The 22,531-nt window shown below is 35.8% G+C and overlaps 1 protein-coding gene across 1 annotated transcript in view; it reads right to left on the reverse strand.

The window, feature by feature from the left end:
* The window catches only part of HERC1 (HECT and RLD domain containing E3 ubiquitin protein ligase family member 1), a 107,429-nt gene that overhangs the window by 8,252 nt on the left and 76,646 nt on the right, over positions 1-22,531 (reverse strand). The window contains exons 46-68 of the mRNA XM_067305844.1: positions 22,431-22,483; positions 20,984-21,184; positions 20,191-20,365; positions 19,191-19,461; positions 18,521-18,734; positions 17,497-17,753; positions 16,778-16,905; positions 13,502-13,629; positions 11,939-12,139; positions 10,815-10,945; positions 9,537-9,736; positions 8,928-9,036; positions 8,221-8,367; positions 7,616-7,717; positions 6,276-6,449; positions 5,666-5,959; positions 4,528-4,593; positions 4,307-4,432; positions 3,558-3,696; positions 2,864-3,045; positions 1,947-2,102; positions 1,251-1,373; positions 545-647 (exon numbers count right to left, since the gene is read on the reverse strand). Of these exons, the coding sequence (XP_067161945.1) occupies positions 545-647; positions 1,251-1,373; positions 1,947-2,102; positions 2,864-3,045; positions 3,558-3,696; positions 4,307-4,432; positions 4,528-4,593; positions 5,666-5,959; positions 6,276-6,449; positions 7,616-7,717; positions 8,221-8,367; positions 8,928-9,036; positions 9,537-9,736; positions 10,815-10,945; positions 11,939-12,139; positions 13,502-13,629; positions 16,778-16,905; positions 17,497-17,753; positions 18,521-18,734; positions 19,191-19,461; positions 20,191-20,365; positions 20,984-21,184; positions 22,431-22,483 (3,680 nt within the window). The remainder of the gene's footprint in view (positions 1-544; positions 648-1,250; positions 1,374-1,946; positions 2,103-2,863; positions 3,046-3,557; positions 3,697-4,306; positions 4,433-4,527; positions 4,594-5,665; positions 5,960-6,275; positions 6,450-7,615; positions 7,718-8,220; positions 8,368-8,927; positions 9,037-9,536; positions 9,737-10,814; positions 10,946-11,938; positions 12,140-13,501; positions 13,630-16,777; positions 16,906-17,496; positions 17,754-18,520; positions 18,735-19,190; positions 19,462-20,190; positions 20,366-20,983; positions 21,185-22,430; positions 22,484-22,531) is intronic.

A 22,531-nucleotide genomic window follows, 5' to 3' on the forward strand; every position in this document is an offset into this window, starting at 1 on the left:
TGCTCATTAGTATTGCTAAACTGTTATTTTCACTTTAAGACTGAAACAAGATCAAATTATATTAAAACAAGACTGCTAGATCTAAATTTATGGTTTTATAATACATAGGAATTAATTGACTTGAGAAGAGCCATCATGTTGAACTCAGTATCCCTGGAAATTCACCTACCTAGACTTTTAGACAGGCTTGTGACGTCCGTAGACGGACTCATGACCTGTGACATATGCTTTACTAGACAAACTAAACATTCAAGTAGCCCAGTGTTTTTGTGCTTGTGAAATTCAATCAAGTTTTAGGAAAACATTTTAGAAACTCTAGTAAATTGAAAGGTCATCATGAGATCAAACTAGATGCAGTTATAAACTTGGATTTTAGGCCTATTTTAAAATTGCTGTGTTGAAGTTCCAAAATTCATATGAGGTCAGTACAAATCTAAAAAGTAGTATTAATTCAGTCTTACAGATGTATCTTAATATTCTTCCTTTTCACTTTCAGTTCACAAAAAACTATAGCTGGAGAGGTTCAATTAATAGATTGTCTTACCTTGTCCAAAAGTATATACGTGACCATCTTTTGTCAAAGCAACAGAAAACTGGGTTCCACAGGCAACTTTTTTTATTCCAATTCCACAAAGAATATCCACTTTCTAAGGGGATAAGTGAGGCGAAAAAGAGTGATGGTATTATGAGGATATAAACAGGAAGTAAACAAGGAAAAATATTTTCTTCTCTAACTCCTGCTTCTGAAAAAGAATTTATAATTCCCATAATATAATGCATATATTGTAGCATTATTCTAATTAGGCTTGTAACTGAATACAGGAAACCAATGCACGGTTTTCTCTTTTTCTTTAATGAAACTAACACCTTGCTCTACGTACAAGGATTCCAAATACCTGTTATTTGGGGGGGGGGGGGGGGGGAGCAAGGTGGGTTGGCGGGGAGAGAAGGGTGTAAACAGCTTTCCTCCCTACATTCCAAAATAACAAACCTCTCTGCTTTAAGACAGCCTTAACATTTTCACTTTTTTCATTGCCACAGACATAAGGTCAGTACCATTTACATGAAATCCTTGAAGTGTCAGGCTCAGCCTAACAAATCACCAGAATTATTTAGGCTAGTCTGTATTAGAATAGTATAGCAGTTGGAATTAATAATTTAACTTCTGAAAACTACAATCTGAATGCTGCACAGCACATTTTACAGCACTAAAAATTTATACAAAAGATAATCTCTCTATGAATTCTAACCTGTGGTGAGGATTTTGCTGTGGAATTTCCCAAACCAAGTTTACCATAATCTCCGTCTCCAAAAGCCCACACCATTGAGCCATCTGTTGACACAGCTACAGTATGATTGAGTCCACAGGCCACCTGATTGAGAGAAATATGCTTTTATGACAGTTTTTGCTAACTTATTGCTAACTCCAACAGCACAAATATCTCTTAGAAAAGGAAAATTGTGTTTTAAAATACTGGAGCCATTTTAACACTATCAAAACTTCTATCATTTAATACTGCATTTTGAAGACATTCAGCAGCACATTAGCATTTTTAGGTATTTTGCTTCTTCTCAGTTCCTAAACCAAGGAACAGATTTATACTACGCATGCTCATTGTTTAAGGATATAAAATACCTCATGAATTCATGCTTAAAAATGCCCAAATATCAAAAGATGAAACAAAAAAAATTAATAAGCATTAATTTTATCATCTGTATTATATAATGTTAAAATATGTGGGCTGTTTTGCAGAAAGAGGATCAAAACAGTCAGGAACGAAACAATAAAAAAAATGATACACGCTGCAATTCTGCCATCATATTCAAAATAAAAGCCAAAGTTAAAAACAGAGCACTTAAACTGACATTATTACATTTCAAAGCAAAATATGTTGAAAACATCAGTTTTAAACAAAGATACATTGCTAGTTTTAGATAAGCCATGCCTGTCCAATCTGGTAACCCTCCAGTGCTGTCACTCTTTCTGGAAGTTTCTTGTTTGAAGTATTTCCTAGTCCTAATCGACCATAATCCCCATTTCCAAACGTAAAAAGTTTGCCATCTGCCGTCACCACAGCTGAGTGCTTAAAGCCACATGACATCTGGAAGCAAAATACATGCATTTTAAATTTGGGAGAAAAAGTATATTAGCTATTACATATTTAGGCTTTTCCTTCTCTAAACTGTATCTACTTTATTTTAACACTAATGATTTACTCCCACAGCCTACCTCTCATTTTCCTCAAGGGTAATGTTAGGAGGAGGCCAGGCTAGTATTTGGGTGAAGAAAGGCTTTTAGTCTCTTTTTTTCTACCAACTGCTGTTGTCTGCAAGCTGGCATGGAACACAGATTGATTTTGCTTTTATCATAGGGATATTTTAAATTTTAATAAAGAAATTTTCAGTCAAAGACAAATATCTTTTTGTACATTGTTTTAATACACTCTAAGTAGTTAAGAAGAGGGCTGGGTGACTAGTTTTAAAGATCAAAGATATCGGACAAAGATTAATGGCAAGTTTTAAATTTTATCTATATTTTGACAACCTTTTAATCATCTCTCCCATCCATGCTTTCAAACTTATAGTCTTCTCAAGTACCAAATGTCAAGTAACATCAGACAACAAGAATGAGCTCTGCGATATTAATATTCTTCAGATGGAAACTATCCACGTAGTTCATAATGCTAGAGAGCCATCAAGTTTTCTGTTTTCATTCGCTCTAAGAAATCACACTGCTAAGACTGACAATGGTTCAGGAACTTTGCGATCGCTATTTGTACCAGTCACCCCAAGCCAATATTCCTAGCGCTAAGTTACCATGCCTACAAGTTATACAAGTAAAAAAAAGTAAATATTTTGGAACCTGCACCACTTCTTCTCCTTGCAGAGCCTCTATTTGTCTGGGTCTGCGCTGTCTGTCGCTGTTCCCATGTCCCAGTTTGCCATAATCTCCGTCTCCCCAGCTAAAGACTTCCCCACTTTCTGTTAAAGCCATGGAATGTCCATCAGATCCACAGGAGGTCACCAGCTGTGTTACCACAAAGCCTTTTAAAGAAAAGGGAGAAAAGAAAAATTAGAACAAATTATAATCTGAAACTCATAACATCCATTTATCCAAGCATCCCTAATGGTAGCAAAATAAGTCTGGGGAAGTGAATCAACCATGAATACTGTTTTCTTGTTACAGGAATTTCTTTGTTTTTAGGAAAAATATCATCTTTTCATGTACAACCTATGCTTCTGGTCTGCCACTAATTTGGAAATGAACTGTCTCTAATTTGAGCAGGCACTTTTCCCCCTAGCCATCTTAAAATTATTTTAATTTTAATTAAATTTTATTTTAAAATTAGATTCTTATTTTAAGAATTTTAAGATGTCACTACTTAAAGTATTGAGGAGAAACAAACACCTAGCATTTATTCAAGTTTTAATTAAAGAGTACAGTATTTTAAAGTGTAAATCTGGGAAAAAAAGTGTCAACACAAATAACTATATTAACTACTAAAATGCTTATTTTTGTTCCATCAGTTGACTCATTTCAAACCTAACTGTTTTACCTTGCAGGGCTGAAATGACCGTTAACACATGAAGATCATCAGAATTTCCTTGTCCAAGTCTCCCATAGCTCCCTTCTCCACAAGCCAAAACTGTGCCATTAGCTTGAATGACAAAAGTGCAATTCTGACCACAAACAACCTAGTTAAGAAAGACACATGGGAGTTTTAATGAGTTTGGTGTTTTACACGGAGCAACGCCGCATTAGAATGTGCAATTATCATTAAATTATATCAAGATCATACACCATTTTGTCACATGGCAAATGCTTTTGGGACAACCTTGTTTACATAATACTCTCATCCCACATTTAAGAGAGTTTTATTACCTAATCACATCACAATAAAATTACTTCCCTGAAATTTGCTACTAGTTTTGTGAGAGAAATTGCAATATATTCTCGCAATATACTCCTATCAGAGATTTAGTTTTGACATTTCATCTTGAATGACAACGTTATTTGAGAAGATAAAATTGACATATGCATTACGTTAGAGCTGTCCAGGTATTTTGAAATCATGTCATATCAAATAGTTTTGTTTTGCCACATTTCAATGGTTTCTTGGTGTGAATTTGTGAAATAATTAGTGTAAAAACTTCCTCTTCAGTGAAAATACATGATCTGGGTATACTTTATAGCAAATTCTAACAACAAATTGAAAAGACATTTAGGGAGATATTTTGACAAACCAAACAAATGATACACGGTATCTCATAAAAAAGAAAAAAATTACTATCTTTAAGTGATTACCTGCTGAGCCTGAGAGAATGAAGGTGCTGCTACGGGTATCATAACATTTCTACCTGCTTCTGCCAGCTGTCCATGCCTTCCTGCTCCCCACAGATATACATCACATTTACCTCCCAAGTGCCAATCCTATGGAAGAGCATGAAAGAATGCTTTAGAACAAGAGTACTTTCAGTAGTTTACAATTTAAAAAAAAAAAACACAGAAAAATCAATTTTACTAACCTCTGGTCTTGATGTTGCCCAAGACATAATCTGTTCATCCATACCATTGATCCATTTACTATTATCCTACACACCAAAAGGCACAGTTATGTTCAGTTCAAGAGCTGCATATTATTTTGCTGTTTTTTAATATAATTTCCTTTTAAATAAGAACAATATTGACATTCAAATTATTCTAACAAGAAAAACACTAAGAATGCACATGTACAGACTCAAATACTTGCTTTTTGTTCACAGGTCAAGCTTATTTCCTTAATACTACTATCTACCAACTTATCCAAGACTCACAAGTGTCTATGAAAGCAATGACAAAGGACTGCCATTAAGCAGTGGAAGACTACACAAGTGAACACATCTTCCAAAATAAGAATGGGAATGCCGGACAGAACCATGACTTCAAAAACAAATATAAAGTCTGCCTGACCATTTTAGACCAATAACTTGCATCTTGCACTACCTATATTCAAGGTCCATAAGAAAAAAAACAGCAGCACTATGTACTTGCATTAGGCAGGAGGGGGGAGAGGAGGCAAATTTTCCATTCCCCACAGCAGTTATCAAAAATATTTTAAAATTCATACTGAATTTTGGAAAATGAGTAGGTTAAAAGAAAACATCAGCAAGGAAAAAATCATGATGAAATCATCTTTTCCCTTTTACTGATGCTGAGGGCTTTTTTAAGTTTTAAATGGAAATACTGGCTTAAGATGTTACAAGCTTGCTGATAGAAAAATTCAGGAAGTCCAAAATTTCTATTTTGGTTAACATATCATAGCAAGTCATATAGACAATTGGCACTAAGAACAGAGTTCAAAGGAATGTGCCAAAAAGTTACTCTAAAAGTTAGCATAGTAAAGTTCTACATTTATTTCTTCTATCACATAAGAAAATTACTGTTAAAGAATACGTACTTTTGCATGCAAATGACTTGCACTTTGCACTTGTGACTAATTATACACACATAGGGAGCAATCTTTACAGTATATTCTATACCAATTAGTTAAAAAATAAACTCACACTTTTTGCTAGTGCTTATGTTAACAAATACAAATCTTTACAGTTCAGAGATGTTATCTGCATCACAGTGTACACTCAATACTAACACGCTTCCTTGTTAATGTAATAAAGCATCTATTACCATTAGGAGAGTAAGCTCATCTTCTGGAACAGGCTCCAGGTCCGGAACAGTAAAGGATTCTGGGAATTGCGCTCCTTTGGCCAGGGCTTCAGCAGCTTTTATGGTAGTGGAGAAACACTCTAGCCAGGCCCACTCTGTGGGGCTCCAGGCTGAAGGATCGGGGAGGCAGTTCTGGTGATGAGGTGGTACTGGGGGACTGCACAAGAGCTGATCCAGGTGAAGGCCCACAGCAAGCGAAGCCAAACACTGCATATAAGGGCTATGAACAAGCTGGTCTCCACAGACAACATGGGGCTAAAGGTGAGGGGAGTGGGAGAGAAATTGAACACACAAAGTTCAACAATTCAGAAATGGTAGCCCATCCAAGCTGATCTTGTAGAAAAATACTTTTTCCCACACTTAATCAAAGCTTTTCTAATATTTTAAAATATCCTCAAACTGGAAGAACACTAGTTTTGAGAATACTGAAAGACAACTGCAAACAAGACGTACAGTCTAAAACTTCAGAAAAGCCTTCTGTGTTCTGTGTCGAAAGACTGAAATCAGTTGAGAGTTGAAGTTACCTCAATGTCAGATGTGAATTTTAAGTGCTCCCATTAACTCCTCTTACCTTTTCATACGCATACTGTTCCTGAAGCATTATTGGCAAACGTTCCAAAAAAGCTCGCATGCAAGGAGCCATATTTAATCCTAGAACTCCTTGTTGTTTCAGTGCAGTCCTACATGTTGCAAGAACGTGATTGGAAGATATCCACTCTGATGTACAGTTCACTACCAACACATCCTGTTTAATAGCAGTCACAAGACATGTTAGAAATTAACATTTCATAAAACAGGATTATTCAGCTTCATTCATTTATCACCAATTATCTTAAGTTCCCATAGAGGCCAGAAAATGCAGAAGCTTGAATATTTTTGTCTCTGTTCATGAATAATTGGCTGACAACGCTACACAGTAGCTTGCTCCAATTTCTGCTTCCTCATGCATAACTCTCATGTTCCCAAGACAACAGCATGATTATCACTCCAAGGAAGAAAGTAAAGAAATATTAACAAGCAGAGTCCATTTCAGTGAATGCTAGTGTAACCTTAGTTTGGGATTTGCCTTGTAATATGACCTTCAATTTTTGGGCTAAATTCAGAGGACACTTTCAAAGAATCACAGAATATTTAGAACTAAATGCAGCTTGACTCTGCTAACAGAAATCATGACCTGTGTCATACTTCTGTCCATTCACAAAAAATACCATTTTTTGGGATAAATCAGCAAGTTTTTTTTTTCCTCTCTTGAGGAACTGGGGGACTCATGCAGGCTTCTAAATATTGCCCCAATCGCACTTACAGAACTACTGTTCAGATGCTAGTAGTTCTTGGCACAGCAAACCTTAAAAAGTTAATTCTGTTGTTTCTTTAGATTAAATTAAATCATTGACATGTCTAACTTACTGGGGGAAAAGGAAAAATTTCTTCATAGTGCATACAGGACAAAAACAACAGTGTCCTTTTCCTATTTTCCCGGCCCACTTACTGCTGCTGCCATTGAACAGAAAAGCGGATGTAATGAATGTGCAGCATCATTTATAACCAGCAGCTCAGAAGGATTTCCCCCTGCCCCAACAGCTTTCCTGAGAAGAAAAATCTGAAATGTAAGATGCAAGACTTGGAAAAAAAAACAACAAAAAAAAACCTTTTAAGAGTCAGGTCATAGCTGAAAGTCAAAACAATGCATCTTGCAAAAACAACAGACTTACTTAGATTCCCAGTTACCCATGCTGCTTTGTAAACAAGTATTCTTGGATAACACAAAGCCAATAAACAGAGATGCCTGCTGATGTGTTTTTTTTTTGTTTTTTTTTTAAGGAAGATGCAGACAAAAGGCATTTTGTTTTAATAAGATAATTCTCAGTTATACAAAAATTTAAAAGAACACTATTTGACACATAATATCACCTTTGATCTGTTAGAGCATGCAGCTACTCCAACTTCAGGTATCCATACTGCAGTCTGAATAGCTCCAGAACCTATCACAACACTTTGTAGTACTGAACCATCCTAAGGAAAGAAGTGATTTGAGTCAGTGCGTTTATAAAGCTACTTTTCTATTTTAATACATAAAATTACATACCTAAGGATGATATATATGCCCAAGCTGCGCAATAACTGTTTTAAAACTGTCTATACTAAAAGCTAAATTCTATTTAGAATTTTTATCATATTAAGGAGATAACATAACTAAGGCTTTAGAAGTGTTTAAAATTAAACATTATCTAAATCTTTGAAAAGTTTCTAGAACAAACAAATGTTGTTCACATTTATAAAAAGAGAGTGGGTAATTCTCCAAGGTTTAACTAACATGATCAAGACTACCCAGTGAACTAGTGGTAGAATCATACTTAACATTTAAACATTTTATAAGTATAATTTTATACAATTATTTTAGACCACACTTTCTCTAATGTTTGTAACATATTGGAAAGTAACTGAGAGGTAGTCTGATATCTTCACCTTTTGGATACTTATACTAAAAAATTATGCTGCCTCAAAGACAATCTTACCCGTAAAGACCAAATATTCATGAGACCACCAAGTCCACCAGACACTAATGCCAGTCCATCAGGACTGAACGCAACAGTCCGAACAGGAGTAATGTGTCCTCTCAGTTGAAATACGCACTTGACTTCTACTGCTTTTCTGTATCCATCCTACAAATTATTTCATAGTTATGGAACATGATTAATTATTATTTATGGAAAAATGAACAGAATAGCAGCTTCTGTATTCTGATACTGATCATCTGTAAAGATGTGGCACTTTCCATAAGATAACAAAAAAGACTAGTACTGTCGTTTTTTACAAATATACCTTTGTTACAATATCTTTTCTTCCCTTTAAAAAATCTCATCAATACTAAAGACCACATTATAATACAATTTTACATAGCTAAAATTTATCTTGACTTACCTTTACCTAAAAATAATTTTAAACTGTTATCAAGTTTTAGTATAAATTTACCTTTTTTTTTTAAAGAAAGATAGATCAAAACATAATCTTTAGCTAAATAAATTGATTTAGACCTTTGATCTTTCATTCCTGTTCTGAAAATGCCTGCGCACATACAAATGCAATATAAACATTGTTTAGCAAGTGTCTTCTCTAAGTAAATGTTGAGTTTTAACTATCTTGCCCACATTCTCTCTCTCTGCCTCCCCTGATTTCAAAATGACCAGAGAAATGTCTTAAACACTAAGTCTACTCCTTTTACCTTGGCACTTGTTTCTTGGTCCCACCATCCTTCTGAACAAGTTGAACTGGACTGCAATGCGATGTCCTGGGGAACAGCCCAGACACACACCAAACCATTGTGGCATCCTCTGAAGGAAGTCAGGATAAATCAGAAAAAAGTAAAGGTATTAATACATAGTATTAACTAACAATATGTCCTAAAAGATATCAGTCACCTTCACCTCCTTCCTATAAATTTATAGTGTTATCAATTCACGTAAAGCAGAAAGGCGTGTTCTCACTGGATAAATGCATTTTTCTATTTTTATATTTTTTTCCTCTGTAGCTTTTCAATTTTTACTAACACCATATTCTCATAAAAACTATTTGAAGGAAACTAAAAAAAATTCACGCAGGACCCACCATACATGAGTCTCACGGTATGGAGAAAATAGTTGGTAACACAACCAGAGCCACTCTTTCTATTTGAATCCTGGCTGCACTGATGCTTTATGGACTTCATGATAACTGGATTACTGAGCTGAATGTTATTGAAAAACAGACAAAAAGATTTTCTTTGCTCTGCACACTAATAACCAGTAAAAAAGAATGGAAAAAGAGCTATTAAAACAAAAAAAAAGTTACATACGTAGCTAGTAAAAGCTGCAACTTGGGTCCTTTTCCTGGAAGAGGACACCAGGCAATGCCATTCACAACAGCTGGATGTGATAGTGAATGCAGACGTCTCCAACATCCTCCCATATATCCCCAGAGTTTCACTGTTTCTTCTTTAGCACATGTCAGGAGAATTTTACCAGTTGGATCCCACTTCATACTAACAATCATATCCTAGTGGATTTAAAAAAAATTAAGAAGTGGTATCGAGTAACACAATGGAAACAGAAAACTCAACTCTCAGAGCTAGTGCAACGTATGTTTCATTATTAATAACAAAGACCATTTTATTATCATATAAATCACAACAAACAGAGATAACGAGATGCAATAATGAAGTCATAATGATACTTTCCAGAACTATTAAAAAAAAAATCCAGGTTCCTGAGAGAAACTAAGGGGAAAGTACAGAAAAAAAGTTCTCTTTTCACACTGAACACCTTTTTTGAAAAAAATTTTTTTCAAAAAAAGTAGGCAACTTTTTCTTCACTTTTATGTTGTGAAATTGTAGTATGAATCACCTTAACGGCACCGGGATCGTAAACATATGCAATGGGCCAGATGTAGCGCTGAGTCTCCTAAGTGAGGCAGGAAAGGAGAACAGCCCATAGCAGAAGCAAAACAAAACCATAGCTTTATTCTCCCAGCGTGTCTCTCCTACGCCTACCATGTTTCAAATATCGAGACCTATCCATGGAAGCACTCAAGAGGCTTTTAACTGAACCTACACCTGGGGAATTCTCCTCTTAGCTTGACAAATCATTTATGGACTATTACTGACTTATTGTCACATACTGGGCAAGAGAAGGATCCAAATCTTAGCGCCCGCATGTTTTTCAGAAACATCTTTTGCTTATCACTGTAACTGACGCTTTACAACAACATGTGATATGACTAAAACTAAAATTTATTATGAGCACTTTTACAAATGAAGAGAACTACAGTCTTTTAAATCTAGAAGTGCATAGTCATGCCTTTAATACACTTTTGTTGCTGTATCAGCATAAACTTCATTACCTCTTATAGCAAAAAAGAGCTATAACTTTTATACATTTTTTACATTTGGCTGAATGGTCCTCTAACATCTATTTTGTTTAATGTATGTATCAGAACAGGTGAAATGCATTTTTTCTTAAAATAAGCTGATTCTCTGCACTTGATTTTATAAAGAGCTTTCAAATACAGAGAATAGCTTGAACAGAGTTCTTTACCCACAACAATTACACATTAGTTTCAAAAAGACTAACTCTACCTTATGTGCATCAACCAGAACAATTCCTCCTTTTTCAAGTGGTTCCTTTGTTCCTATTAGCAATTTTCCATCTGAATAGCCAACTGCAAATGGTCTGTCTTCGCTCAACCAGGCAAGGCATGTGACAGACACTACAAGAACAAACAACACAACATTAATTAAACTAAACTGAACTTCACTTCTGCCAAAGAACTTTTTACAGTGCAACTGCCTGAAATACAAAATGTGTAACAACCTCCCCCACCATCAAGGTTAACTAACATACTTTTTGTCTGAAATTTTTCTTAAATTTTTACAGTAAATATAAATCTGAGTGCCACTGTAATCACAACTCTTAAGATCATTTTATAAGATTTCTTTCATTATTCCTCCTTTTCATTAAAATTACTGTATTTATTTCTCTTAGGTTTATGTATTTGCTAATAAAATTTCCTAAGGAGAAAGGCAAAAAATAATCCTGTCCAAGACTGGATTATTTCCATTCTGAAAGATAATACAGACATTGTGAAAAGAACTATGTCAGGTTAAAAAAAATGTAGACCGAATCCTATAAATGCATCTGAGATAGGAAGAGACAGGAATGCATAGGGATGCTTCTAAGAAAAGTACCAAAAGCAACTTGAGCCTTTGATCATAAATAGATATTGCCTCAATATTGCCTCTACCTACAAGTGCTAAAAACTCTGCAACTTTTCCTGAAGAGGCTTATTCTATCAAGGCAATATGCAAAACCACATAACGCTACCAAAGATGTGCTATCTGACTTCCCCTGGGACTAGAACTATACAGGAGAAGTGACAATAATTCAGGAATTGAAATGAGACTAACTACACACTATCTGTAGGCAGAGCGGATGTTGCAGAGAATCTATATTGCATTTATACGATGGCAAGGAATGTGGGGCCGGGCCTACTACAAACTGCCTTCACTGTAGGGGCAACCAGGCTGCAGATCCAGACCCCACAGGCTTTTCTCCTCTCAGGAACACAAATGGTGTTTGGTAGTGCCAGAAGTGGTACCCCCATGAACAATAAATAGAACGAGATTATATATTTGCTTTTAAAAAAAAGTTGGGAAAAATTTGTAATTTTAATCTCTATTAAAATACTGATATGGTCACATACCATCCTTTCTGTAGCAGTGTTCCAGTTCTAGTCGGTGCATGGTTGAAACATCTACAACTTCAATAAGCCCAAGAGATCCATCCATACGACCAATTAATAATAATTCTGGAGCATCGCCTGTCCATGGTGCAGCTGGCCCTTCTTCTGGCCAAGCTAGAGCAGACACCCAGTGAGGCTGAAGATCTAATAATCCTTTTCCTCCTAGGAGCCCAAAAAGTCTTTTAGAACTACTTCATCTTCATAAAGAAAAGAAAACAACAAGAAAACACTTTCCATGGGAAAATACTGACAGACCATATTTACAGCTAGGACACATGCTACAAATTCACATAAGGTACAAGACTATGAAGCAATGGATCTACACCGACAAAAGCTAGCTAACAAATCTCAAATCTCAGTCAAGTTAGATGGTTTTGTTAAAAGGAGAAAGTTAAGTTCTTCAGTACTAGAAAACTTCTATACTTTTCTTGTGGACTGTATACTAAGATGAGGAAAAAAAAGGATAATTCAAATAATAAGTATCTTAAAGCACCACAAACGCCTACTGGACCTCATCTATATGAAAACATTCACAATTGTCAGACAATAATCAGTGATTTTCATATGCGCAAAACAACACAGTCGAGTGTCAGAAATTTCAAATGACAAAGTGACTAACAGTCTTCCTCTCAGAGGTGTTCTGAAGGTATTATTTTGGGTTAGTCAAGTACACAACAAATGAGAGGAAAATATCAGAAGAGAATCCATTTAAAGATACTTGCAAACTGCAATAAAGGATTGGGAAGGACCCTTCCTGGATCAGGTTCAGTGCTCTATAACACTATGCAGTCTCATTCATAAATTTATCTAATCCATTTTAAAGTGTTTCTTCGCCAGTTGTCATTCCTCCATGTAAGCTATTTGAGATCAAGATCCTTTGAGCATTAGAAATTTTCTTCTGATTTCCTTTAGTTATTCACGGCCAATTTATTTCCATTTCTTCTTGTGCCAACACTATCCATTTGCTTACACAGCTGCTTTTTCTCCATGGGCTTCTCTTTGCTAGTGCTTATCTTCCTAATGTATTTATTCATAATCTTCCTCCTCTAAGACTCTTTTGTTCAACTGAACAAAGCGAACTCTCTCATTCCACTCTCATCAGAAGGTTTTCCATCTACCTTATCACTCTAGCAAACCCTCCCAGCATCTGTTTCAGTCAATTTTGTCATTCTTGATGCCTCATTTAGAAAGATAACTCTTGGAGACTACAGGAAGATAGCATTTATAGATGAAAATTGCTAATAGCAAGTCTCAAACCTAAACATTTTTGATTCAATAATAGACAACAAGGCTTCACACTTGTCGTTCAGTTTTCTACTGACATAATTTAAGGCCCACATCCATTTGTGGTTAGTGCTGTTAATTACATAGGGTTTACAAGATTTTATGAAGGAAGGTAGGCATTTAAATTGGAGAGCACACACACTTAAATATCTAAATAAACAAATATTCTATAACTTAGCAGTTTCCCTAAAAATAAGCTGCATCATAAAGTATTCTGAGGTAGTTAGAGTTAGAACATACCGTTGACTTGCCATATGTTCACCATCTTTTCTGTAGCTCCAGCCAGATACTTGCCACTGATGCTCCAACAGACAAGAGACAAACTGAGGTCACTAGGTGACCCTAGACTTTCTTCAGAATCACCTTCTCTATAATGCAATAAAATAATGCACTTTAAAAAGGGTATTCTCTTGTAGCAGACAGGAAAACATAGAATTCATGAAATATCTGAGTTAAAATTTGGAATTCTTCTGCCATTGTTGCAGTTTTACATAGGAAGTGTATCTTTCTGCTCATCGTTCTACATTTCATTTAAAATCTCTCTAAATTATAGAATGAGATACCAGTTATTTCCACAATAGAGTCTGTAGTTAGGTTTCAGTTAGAAGGTTGATTCTAATTAGCTCTAACTTTACCTACCTACATGGATACATCTCAAACTTAACAAAAAGCATCTTTGGTGAAGGGAAAACTTTCTGGGAAGTCACAAAATGAAACAAAATAGCTTAGACCAAGTAAATTAAAGAGGTACCATCTTGCTACTAATTCTAGTCTAAACATTTCCTCCTGTTACAGCACTGTTGAACTGCCTTACGAAGTCTAAATTCTATTTTAGAGTTTGTTTGGCTAACTGCAATGGGACCACTGGTATGTTCTACTGCCATTGAAGAGCACACAAGAAAGGCACAGTTTTTATTCATTTTAGAAACAGGAAAATGAAGGCTACAATGTGGCCAGGATGCTTCTTGTAGGCAAGATACTGTATTGCCCTTTTATTTTTTGAGATAAAAGAAGAGTATGTTGGTGTGTTTTTATTCAAGCAGGAGACATTTTTTTGTGAATACAGCAGATAATATGATGCTATGACTAACACAAAAAGTTAACAGAACAGATACTAATATTGTATCATCTGGTAACATTTAAACAACTTTCCTCCCAATCTCAGAAAAACAAAAAGCAACCTCACAAGAAGAGGAGATAGCCCTATCAAAAAAAAAAAAAGGGGGGGGGGGAGAGAGATAATGCCTTTTCATCTGGTCATCTCTAAGGGCTAAAAAAGAAGATTCTAACTTTAAAGATGAACTGACAGCTTTCTACCACAACAGTGAAGACGATCAGAATTGTGCTGTGTTTGTATTTAAAACCATTATTGAAATCATGAACAATCAAGTCCACAGAAGTACTGAATTCTGAATGTGCTGTAATGGAAGCACACTTCTCTGTCCCCTGCATAATAATCTCATTACTATCTTCTGAAGTCAAGTTATGTGTCATCCTGTTTATCCCTTTAAAGCAGCATCTATAACAGTAGCAGGCAAACAAGAACTAAAAAGACTGCACAGAAATCATCAAGAAACAGCCATCTAATACACTATTGTTTCTTCTGTACCAAGGAATTAATTTTAATTTAGTCTTACAACAGATTTAATGCAATATTTAAATATCATTTTTAATTATATTTAAATACTATTTTAATTAATTAGGTTACTCTTCTCTCCTAGTTGCTTCAACTCGGAGAAGAGTAACCTAATTTTGGCACTGAGTGGAAAACAGAATCTAAACTTGGATGCAAGAATTTCAGTATTAAGCTGTCTAAGAGAGTTTCTTTCAAGGCAGATGTTTACATATCCAGGCTGCAGGGCCTAACAACTCTAAGTGTTTAACAACCGGACCAGATTACGAACTCATCCCAACCTATTTTCTCATTCCTTTTCATAAGCCAGCAACTCTCTTGTGCCAATACTTCTGTGCATGGTAAATGCTGTAAAACTCAGTGAACAAATTCAACTTTAAGAATTTCAAGACAAAAAGGCAAAACAAAGGTCAAGTTATTCTGGGTTTCTATACACTTAAACATTCGGGTTTCTTTTAAAGAGACACTAAGAGCAAATTAGAAATTACAAGTTATTCTACTGATAGGTCCTTTGTTTTGGCACAAGTGATGGGACTGCACATAGTAAGAATTCCTTAAATAAGTACCAACAACAACTTCATTTCTCCATGGCATCTAGTTAAGCTGTCACCAGTGAAAATTTACTAATCGATTATAGAAGAAATAAAACAGAATTCATTAATGCTTAAATGCATGCAACTGCGAAGTTGTTAAAATTACTCTATCATTCATTTTTGAAATAAGGCATTTGATAAGCTCCAAGGGCTAACCATCCTAGAATTGTCATCCCTGTTGAACATGCTTGACTTGACTGCATTTTTAAAAGGCTCTCATTAAGAATCCTCACTAATTACACTTGTTCTGAACTTAATGTCCTCTGTAGTGTAAAACAGAATCTGTGTGACTAACAGATGTTTCATCTTCTATTTTCAATGAGACTAATACTCGTCTGCCATTTTTCATTTTTCTAGGTAAAAGAACCCTAAAATACAATTCATAAAATTTACTTGTCTTTCAGCAACCCCCAAACCCCTTTCTGTCTAGGTATAACGCAGTGCCAGCTGGACTACTGCTCAGGATGTTGTAATTAATGAAAGGCATCAACATACCGACCCACCTCAGTTTTGGAGCTAGAAGCCCTTAGATATAGCTGTAAGTGTTCTTTGTCCCATACTACAACCTGCTGAACCTGAACATCCTTTCAATACTTCTTAGTAAGGCTAAATGACTAAATATTATTTATTTATTTCAATCTGTTTTGGTTCAGACTAGCTCCATTTACTAGTTTCAGAGAATTGCATTATTATTTGTTAGGGATTTTATTACAGAGACTGTTGATGAATCATAAGCAAAATTCTAAAATCTTTAAGTCAGTTTATACAGAATTTGAATGTTCACCCTGAGGGGTGTGACATCCAAACAATACCATAATATTTCCCAGACACTTTCATGATGGGCAATTATTCTAAGCACCTGAAGCCCAAAAGTCAGAAATTATTTTTTCAACATTTGACCAGAACCACCACATTTGTAAATACCATGTGTACCCTCTGAACTGCCCACTGGAACCAGCTGAAGGAATATCTGAGATTTGCTTTCATATGACAGTCCCTTAGAGTTCTTATTTTACTCATTCGTCATTAGATGAATTTATTAAGAATGTTTTTAAACAGTTTTAGCATGATCTCCTTATATTAGCTCTTACCACCTTGAAATTTAAGTTCTCTTTTCAGTTTTAAGCCATTTAATTTACTTTGCATGCCATAAACACAACACAGCAAAAGTCCCAAAGAAAAAGTGAGTGAATATTTGTGCAAGAGATATTGTGGAATTGGGCCTTTTTCATTATCTTGCATGATCACAGCTTAAGTTAAATATTTGACTATTATAAAGTATCAACTTACAACTTGTTGAGCACACATGTTTGTTGCAATGAATATTGCTTTTTTGTAACATTCCATACTCTTATAGTGCCATCATTTCCACTAGTCGCCAGAAGTCCCTTTTTGTTGCACCAAACACATGTCATGACCTACAAAAATCAAAATTATTATTATCATAGCAAAATCAGAGTTTAAACCCAAAGCTTAGGTATATTTGTTCACTAATATAAATATTAATGAAAACATTAACCATTGGCACAAAGCATTAGCTTGATTATTTAAATCCGCTATAACAATCAAACAAACAAGCTACATTTTTCTCCTTCTGTAGTATGGTGGAATCAAGTGCACTTCATAAGGATGCAGCACACTGTTCAGATTCATGCTCCACAGGCCACTATTGTGCAGAACACTGGACAAAGACATTAACTACTATCACAGACAAATTAATGCAAATTAAGATCTAGTCTAAGAAAAGATTTGTAGTGATTCAGTTGACTTCATGTACTGTGAAGATAGTTTCACATCTCCTTTAAATGAAGCTTCAAAGCAGCTATGTGTTTTTTTGCATCAGAGGTATCCTGAAGCAATAACTAGCTTTATCACCAAAAAGTTGCTTCTTGTGGGAAATCATTCCAGTTAGCATATTTGTAAAAAAAACAGTCATTTTACTTTTTCTGTATTTTACAAAAAAAGTGTAATATTAGAATTCATGCAATTTTGGTAGAAATCATGCTTACCCGGTTCTGATGAGCCTCTAATTTTATGAAAGAACATTTTCGTAAGTCTCCCCCCATATCAGCAAGGGTCTGAGGAGTAGTTTGATTATCTCGATCATGTGCTGCAAGAGTTCGCACCAGCTGCTGAGCAGCCCACTGCCTATGTTGTGAAGACAACCTTGAAGAAAGGCAGCAAGCTGCTAGTGCGTTAGCCAGCTCCAGAGGGCCTACAGCAGAAGGATCATAGGAAGGATGGGCATACAAATGGGCAATTAAACCTGCTTAAACAAAACAATGAGATGATGCCCACATGAGTACGAAACAGAATTGCACAAATGAATACAGCATTAGCCATAATTTCCAGAAAGAAGAAAAAGATTAACATTTTATGCCGAACATTACAATCATGTTAACCGTTAGAAAACATGCTTTTCTGATAACAAGAGAAAAATAACCCCCTTTAAAACTTCACCAAAAAAAAAGAATAGTCTTATTCCCAACATACAGAAAATGGTCACTCAAGCAGTAAGTGCTGTCTAAACAGAAAGTCTCCTCTGACACAGATAAGCTGCTGGCACTGCTGTCTTTCCCTCCCCTTACCACAGCAGGAGCCTGGTGTCGAGGCACAGCAATTGCTTTGCTGTTCCCGCACCTCTCACAGCAGCAGCAGCAGCAGCAGCCGCCCCACGTTCTGCCTCACAGACAGAAAAGTACCTTGGTGGCAGGAATGTTATTCCCCTTCACGTCACTGTGTGGCACAGCTGAGGCTGAATGCCTTAGCTATAGGCTTTGAATACTTCTAAATGTTTAGATTTCTTTTAAAGGGGCAGAAGATGCAACTATGAAATAAAATCACATTTCTAAGTAAAATTTGTGTACTATGATACTAAACTATAAAATTACCCAGATTAAAAGAGGTTTTGTACATTTTTAAACACTGAGAGTATATATATTATATTCTAGCAAGTCTCTCCATAAACATAAATGAGGAACTGAAGATTAAATAATTAACAATGGTAAACAATAAATTAGAACCATATCATACCTTTCTTTTCAATTTCTGCTTTATCATAATTTGGCCTCAGTTTGGCCCCTTTGTCTGCCAACAATGCTACAAGTGCCTGAGTAACCACAAAATTTGGAGATGTTACAAGTTTGTTCTCTTCTGCAATTCCTCTTAAAAAGCTTGGCAAAAATTTTCGCTGAATTGGATCATCAACTGTTGTCAAGTTTACACCAGTTGCTGCAGAAATCAAATTCTATAAAATAAATAAATAAATAGATAGATCTCTAGATTAACCAAAAAACCCCCCCAATTTCAGAAAAAAAGTGTTGAATGAATCATGCAGAGTTTTAAAAATTTACTTTTTTTTTTTTGCAGAAATTCTCAGCTCCCACCCAGTATTTTTTTAACATGCAAAAATCATGTACAATATGGAACTCAAGGCTTCAGCCTTGGAAAAAACACGGTCTTAATGGAAACATCCATATGCAAACCATCATTTGCAGAGCCAGCAAAAAAATACAACAATAAAACATATCCTTGTGCTAAGCCATAAATAAGAACTCCCTCCAAGGAGATCCTCAAACTGAGTGCAGTCTCACAGTTCAGAAGATAAAAGACAGCACAGACTATCAACATGTACAAAATGTATTGCTTCATCTCACGTGTAAGAAATCTGATATAAATGTTTGTGTTGAGGTAACAGTCCTACCTGTGTACATAATTGTACCAGCAGTTTTGCAGCACTAGGAGTGTTTGATGCCAAACAGCCTACTGCCGTACTCAGATAGGCAAGACAAGATATAGGCTTGCTTGTTTTGCTGTGTATTCCTCTAGATCGCTCTGTTGAACTTGACACAGTGGATGGACTTGTGGAGAGGCCTGCTCTCCCCGCGGCGGCGAGGCACATTAAACGAACCAAAGTTCGGATATCTGTTAATCCCAAGGACTCAAGACCAGCTGCCAGGCTACAACTGGAACCACTGTGAAAAATGAATACAGGTGTTCTTTGTTTTGTTACTATATTTTTAAAGAAAGTTAAATTTGGATAAAAGTGCTCCTGAAACACTAGTGAACACTGCCTGTTTGATTAGCAAGATATTGTTACCACTTAGGAGGAGGGGGAAGAGAGAGAAGTAAAGCTGCAGCCCACCCCAACCCCCCTTTTTTTAAGCTGCAGATGAAGGCAAACAACATTATAGCCTTGCCTTAGCAAAAATCCACCTGCTTACCTGGAATCAGTCATAATCAAAGTTACACAGGTAACTCATTTTTACAGTTTACCATGGTAATAAGCACATGTGGATATGAGATCTCTGTGACTTCTTCACAGTTGCACAGAGATTTTGTGCAGAGCCAGAAACTAAATTCTCATCTCCCATCGTCTCCTATACTAGGTCTTCTTTCCTCTAACATTTACCTCTAAGTTCTAATACTTATCTTGATCAAAAACCCATTGACAAACACAGCATCTATGTTTTGGATGGCTGATACTACTGGATTCCCTTTTCCATGTAAGATGTAGAAATCTGTTTCATAGAGTTCAAATATACAGTTCAAAAGAACGAAATCAGCCAAGCTTCTCCTCTCAATAATATGACGTACATATATAAAACAAGAGTCACTTTCCCAAATAGCTTAAAACTGCATCCCTAGCAAACATAAGTGCTTCCAAATGAAAAGGTGTAAGTGTTGCCAAGGACGCCACATACCTGACAGACAAAAGCGACAGTGCTCTCATAACCATAGTTCTTGCAAGGAGGACCTGGGCAGCTGCTGTCACTCTTCTCAGGGCCATAACACGGTCATGTGGATTTACTAGAGCAGCTGCTTGTTCTCCTAAGGTTATCCTGCCAGAAGAACTTTTCTCTATAGAGCCATGACAGCCTTTGAAATAATGACGATTCGCATTAGCATTTAAAGAGGAATAAAAAATTATTGTACAATAATAAACACAAAAGCAAGTTAGGCCTAAGTTTGTAAATTACTCATTAAGTTCTCAACATTTTGTACATATAAAATTGTAGTGATAATGACTGAGAGGAAAATACACTCCTAAAATTCTACACAATTCAATTATTCCTCACTTCCCAGGACAGATGGGCAACAATTTGATAATATTCAAGTTAATTCCTCTGTTTTCTCTGCCCATTAGAGGGGTCTACGAACTTAAATATTGATCTTGTATTCTGACAGGATGGTTACTAAGTCCCAGCTTAAATCTAAGAAACTTCCCTTGAGTTCTGCACATGCTGCTGGCATCCACTGTAGGACTATAGTCATAATGTTAATAGTAAATCAGAGCTTCTAGCCTTCTGTCAATATAACTGCCTCATGCCCCTCATTGTAACTTCTCTAAAATAAAAGGAAAATTTAGAACCTGTCTTCATTTCCTGATGGTGAGAGGCAGGAAAAATTGTCCTCAAAATATTTCTGCATTATCCCTATAAAATCACAATAAACGGGAGATACTTGTACCTCAAATAGAATTCATCTTAAATTTACCTATTTGCATCAATGTTTCTTCCATACTGTTGGTGGCTGTCACCATTGCAACTGATGCACCCAGAGGATCGCTGTCAGGGAACTGTACAGGCTCAGGCACAATACGGCGATCATTTAAACCAAGGGGTCCAGCCAGCAATTCAAACTCCTCTTCTCCTGTCAGCTTTTCGTCTTCATCTACATCTAACATATCCCAGTCTTCTAGAATTGGACAAATAGAATTAGACTTGATTACAAAACCTAAAAGTAATGAACAATTTTAATGAATTAAAACCCCCAACAAATATAGGGTATAAAATATGAATTGCAATCTGAAAACTAGCAGTCTTCAAAACTCCTATCTTCAGTGTTGTCATAGTAAACAACAGAGTAAATCACTAAAAGCAAAAACAAAATCCCCCTCTTGCCCCCCTCCATTAAATTTGATCTTTATTACTACTGCAGATAAGTTTTATGTAAGACATTTCATAAGTTTAAGCAAAATATGTTTATGACTCTCTGAAGCATCAAACTAGCTGGTTTTAAAATACACAGATGAGAAGCTCTGGACATCACGTATACCATAAGACAACTCCCAAACCTGGAAAACAGTGAGAAATATGGACATACGGTTGTGCTTTAAATCATAATCAAAAAGCAAAAAGTTCTCAGGTCATGATTACAGATCTAGACTTTTGCTTTTCTTTTCCAGAAAAAAATTTTAACACTGTAATTGCAATTCAGTTAAGCACTCCTTTCACTTCTCAGCTATTTAGACAGAAGCCAACTTATATTTGCTGATCCCTCACCCTCTGTCTTACCCGTCATACAGTAAAATCTGATCATCATTATCTGGTAGATGATGAACTTTCCCGTAACTACTTGAGTTCTCACTTATGCTCTCTTAAATAGTCAAATGTGGAACTCATAAAACTGCGATCATACAAGCTACAAAATACCCAGAATCAAAGAACCACCCGGGAAGGGTTTTCTACAGTCACTGGAAAAAACTGTTTAACAGTGAAAGACATCCTCAAGACACTCTCAGCTAGCAAAAAGGTAGAAAAGTATCAGTGAGCTTAATGCCAGCTTCTTCTAAGATTCTAACTTATTCTAATAAACCTGTCCTGCCAAGGAGGTGGGCAAAATGTATCTGAACATAAGGCTTTATATGTGCAGTTCTGGATGTTACATCTACCCACGATACCACCCCACCCAAATTTACAGTATTGGCCACTGCATCTACTTGAAGAACATGGAAATGACATGAAGAATTGGGGGGGGGGGGAGAGACACTCATTTTTTTCATTTGAATTTTAAAAACATTAAAATACTAAATCTAGTCTGAACATTTTAAGTACATCTTTAAGTACAGTTTCATGACAGGTTCATTTGCATGGAAAAAGGAAAAATAAAAATACTGCACATTTGTGAAGTATTTAACACCTTGAAAAATTTATAAACATACCTTCATAGACACTGTCTTGTTTACCTATTAAATCAGGAGCCTGACCTTTGTATCTATATGGAAAAAACAAAAAGAAAACAATAACTTAATGGCTCCAATAT

This window comes from Apteryx mantelli, chromosome 15, assembly GCF_036417845.1.
Source record: "Apteryx mantelli isolate bAptMan1 chromosome 15, bAptMan1.hap1, whole genome shotgun sequence".
Lineage (NCBI taxonomy): Eukaryota > Metazoa > Chordata > Aves > Apterygiformes > Apterygidae > Apteryx > Apteryx mantelli.